Source organism: Hemibagrus wyckioides, linkage group LG05 (assembly GCF_019097595.1).
Source record: "Hemibagrus wyckioides isolate EC202008001 linkage group LG05, SWU_Hwy_1.0, whole genome shotgun sequence".
NCBI classification, from domain to species: domain Eukaryota; kingdom Metazoa; phylum Chordata; class Actinopteri; order Siluriformes; family Bagridae; genus Hemibagrus; species Hemibagrus wyckioides.
In genome coordinates this window covers 572,855-576,758 of record NC_080714.1, presented here as the reverse complement: position 1 = coordinate 576,758, position 3,904 = coordinate 572,855, and the positions used below count along the sequence as shown (strand labels likewise).

Sequence of the window (3,904 nt, the reverse complement as noted above, 5' to 3'; positions counted from 1 at the left end):
CCACTCGCTCCTCTATCATAACTCCATCCTGCAGAACCACCGGTTGGTCGATCGCTACGTCCCGCAGCTCCACTCGTCCCTCCATCACCACTCCGTCCTGCAGAATCATTTGCTGCTCCATCACTCCATCCTGCAGCACCACCTGTCCCTCCATCATCACTCCATCTCGCAGCTCCATCTGTCCCTCCATGATCACGCGTTCCTCCACCATCACTCCGTCCTGCAGCTCCACTCGTCCCTCAATCACCGCACCCTGCAGCTCCACCCGTTCTTTCATCGCTCCGTCCTGCAGCTCCACCTGTTCCTCCACCATCACTCCGTCCTCCAGCTCCACCCGTTCCTCCCCCGAGGCTGTATCCTCCTGCTGTACCGCGTGCTGCTGCTGCAGGTGAGCGGTCAGCTCTCTGGCGTGAGTGAACCACTGATCACACAGCGTGCAGTGATTGGGTTTGTCCCCTGTGTGGATGACCAGATGATCTTTAAACTGGTCCCAGCTGTTGAAGACCTCGTCACACACCTGAGGAACAGAACACACACACACACACGCACACACACACACACAGGGTCATTATTCTGCTCCAGTTCAGGAGCTGCCTGTCATTTCATTTCGTGATGTCCAGTCATGTTTCTGCATGACCTTCTCACTCTAACAGGAACCGCCTCCGCCTCACCTGACACTCATAGAGTTTTTTCCGGCCTTTCTTGGCTCCGGCTCCGTTCTGGCAGGCCGACATGTGGCACTTCAGCGTGCTGTTCCTGGCAAACCGCTCGTGGCAATCTGGACATTCGAAAGGTTTCTCACCTGCACACACAGCAGAAGGTAGTAGTGCGTAAAGCAACATAAACTCCACAGAACACCATGGCGTCCACCTTACGGTTCAGGACGCGGCAGCGGTGACGAGAGCGCTCCTTACCCGTGTGTTTCCGTAAGTGCTCTTTGAAGTGACCGAAGTGGTCGAACTCCTTACTGCAGTAGACACACATGTGCACTTTCTTCTTCAGCTTCTTGCTCAGCTCCTCCGCGTCGTAGTGGCACGTGTTGACGTGCTGTTTGAGAGCACCTTCGCGAGCGTACGTCTTCCCGCAGTGTTTACACACGAACGGTTTCTCCAAGCTGGATGTATGGGTCTTCATGTGCTGCTTCAGGTGGTAGAAGAGTTTAAAGCAGCGGTCACACTTATCGCAGCGGAACATGTTATCGGAGATCTGCACCTCCACCACTTCAATCCCCTCCAGGGTCTTGGTGGCCATCACCGCCTCCTCCTGCAGATCCCCCGCCTCCCCGCCCACCTTCTTCACGTTCTGCGCTCCCTGCTGATATTTACTGGTGATGTCGGCGAGCAGCGCGAGGGCGGAGTCGTCCGTTTCCCTGCCTCCATCCAGCACCTCCTCCTCCATCACGCACTCCTGCACGACGGCTTCATCCCCGACCTCCACCTCGATCTCCACCGGCTCTGACTCCGCCTCCACCGACGGCAGGGTTTCCGTGATCACGTTCGACGTCTCTGCGATTTTTCTCTTCTTAGCTTTGGTTTTATCGGGGAGGGGCCGAGGCTCGGACTTCAGCGAGCCGTTCCTCTCTTCACTCTTCACTCTGAGGAAATAACACAACAAGCCGGGGTACTGAGAATTACAGACAGCGAGAGATAAAGATAAAGAATATGATGTTCAATCCCTTTGGGAAACCTCTGAGGAGAAAAACAACATGAAATTCTGGAGAATTACGAGTGCAGGAAATAGGTGAGGAACCTTTTGTTTAGAGCTTTAATGGCTTCCTGCATCTGCAGATATTCAGCTGCTCTCCACACGTCCATCACTTCCTCCTGTCCTCTCAGAGCCAGTGTGGCTGTGTAGGTGAACTCCATCAGGTGACAAAAAGCACTGTTACTGACTCCTACACACACACACACACACACACACACACGGTTCTGCTGATCAAAAGTATCTGTTTAGTCAGAGAGGTTAATCACATGACCAGGCTCTTTTAATGATCTCAGGTTAACAGGGAGATCATATGACCAGTGTCATGTTTTGGGGTCCAATCACAGATGTATTGGGGGTGAGAATGTCAGTGTGTGTGTGTGTGTGTGTGTGTGTGTGTGTGTGTGTGTGTGTGTGTGAGAGAGTGTTGTACCCTCAATCTCCACCAGTGGTTCCTGAGTGAAGTCCTGGAAGAACTTATGGAAGAACTGACTGCAGGCAGCCAGCACGGCTTTATGGGCTCGAAACTGATGACCTGCAGTACACACACACACACACACACACACACACACACACACACACACACACACCCTGTAGTGTTGATGATGATGAAGATGGAGGTTGTGTACCGAGACGTTTGTTCTCACCATCGACGATCAGTGTGATGTCTGTGAACTGGTCCAGTTGTCTCTGTTCGTTCAGTTTATCCAGCATGACTTTATAATGAGCCGGGAACTCATCCTCCCCCACACCCCCATCATCAGACATGGTGCTGACCTGACCCTGGACATGAGGGCAGGAGACGTGGGGCAGATATGAGGACACAGAAAATAAGGAGGGATAGATAGATAGATAGATAGATAGATAGATAGATAGATAGATAGATATGAATGTGTTGTAATAGTGGTGTATGGTCAGTGTTTGGTCATTAGGGTAAAAGTCGTTTATCTTATTAAACTTAAGCTCAGACCTGACTCGTATTAAACTACATGAGGTTTTTATAGGGTTCCAAAATTCATCCTTATTAGAACATATAGTGCACTCCACAGGGCGTAGAGCCGCCATCACCTCGCACCCTACATAGTGCACTTATACACGCGCTAAGGGTCCATTTAGGATTTAGCCTCAACTAGCTAGCAGAGAAACAGGAAGCCGCGATTTTACACACAAATTACACTTTATACCATCTCCAAACTCTTACAGCCTTGACTTTACTGCGGAATTAAATGCTATTAACGATAAAGCAGCCTAAAAATCCCATCCTGCTCCGTAAATAACTCCTGAACGCTCGCTTCCAGACTCGGCCTCCAGTAAAGTGAAGCCAAATTCGCCATTTGTTATTTGACTCACTGTTGTTACGTCATCAAATCGCGCATTAAAATACACAAATCCGGCTAATTTCTTCAATAGACTGAATCGCAGGAAACGCTCGCTTCGTTGAGACTCTTCGGTACTCACCCTGGATGGCGGAGAATGTAAAGTTTTATGGAGGTATTTTAATAACCGTGTCCCGCTCCGTGCTTCACAACGTCGTGCTTCTCTGAGAGAAAGGAGGGCGGGCTCTTCAGCATTCAGGACTGCACTTCCCATAAGGCCACGCGCTCCCCTAAATCCAGCGCGAGGCAGATGGCGCGCGAAAGCCGCATTTTCCCGCCATTAGTTTTTCCTGTCAGATGTGAAGCGTTCATTAACTTAAAAATAAGATTTAATTCGACCTTTAAGTGTTTGATTTGTTTAACTTTAATTTTTAAAAGTGCCCACATTTCCTCAAATAATGAAGCTAACGTGAAAACAATTTCCCCTTTATTTCAATATTAATTGTAATTGTATATATATATATATAAGTAGATGATTTTCATTTTCAGGATCTAATATAAGAGAATAAAGAGCTCCTAAACATGAAGATAACTCTCCAGTTGTAATTAAAGGCTATTAGTGACGTTTTATAATCTTTTTCATGTATTAAAAAAGGCTTTAATTTACTACAGATCTGTGAAAAGTGTAATCTTGACTCATAAAGCATTATGATCTACAGAATTAACACAATGTTTCATAAACTCTAAAACTAATATTAGTGTGAGATTCATTTGAACTAACTAGCAAGTAACCGCTACCGAGTGGTTACCTTAAACTAACACTTCTCACATTTATGCTAAAAAGTACAGTAGAATATCAGACTGAGATGTTCCCTAACCCTGATCCT

At 47.8% G+C, this 3,904-nt stretch overlaps 1 protein-coding gene across 2 annotated transcripts in view; it reads right to left on the bottom strand.

Moving 5' to 3' along the window:
• The window catches only part of znf131 (zinc finger protein 131), a 4,249-nt gene extending 941 nt beyond the window's left edge, over positions 1-3,308 (bottom strand). Inside the window, exons 1-7 of one of the 2 annotated variants that reach the window (XM_058390619.1) lie at positions 3,160-3,308; positions 2,349-2,484; positions 2,135-2,236; positions 1,750-1,894; positions 915-1,594; positions 672-802; positions 1-517 (exon numbers count right to left, since the gene is read on the bottom strand). The exon at positions 1-517 is cut by the window's left edge and continues 939 nt beyond it. In XM_058390619.1, coding sequence (XP_058246602.1) covers positions 1-517; positions 672-802; positions 915-1,594; positions 1,750-1,894; positions 2,135-2,236; positions 2,349-2,484; positions 3,160-3,291 — 1,843 coding nt within the window. In that variant the 5' untranslated portion in view covers positions 3,292-3,308. The remainder of the gene's footprint in view (positions 518-671; positions 803-914; positions 1,595-1,749; positions 1,895-2,134; positions 2,237-2,348; positions 2,485-3,159) is intronic. The other variant, XM_058390620.1, reaches the window with a different exon arrangement.
• Between the last annotated feature and the right edge of the window lie 596 nt (positions 3,309-3,904).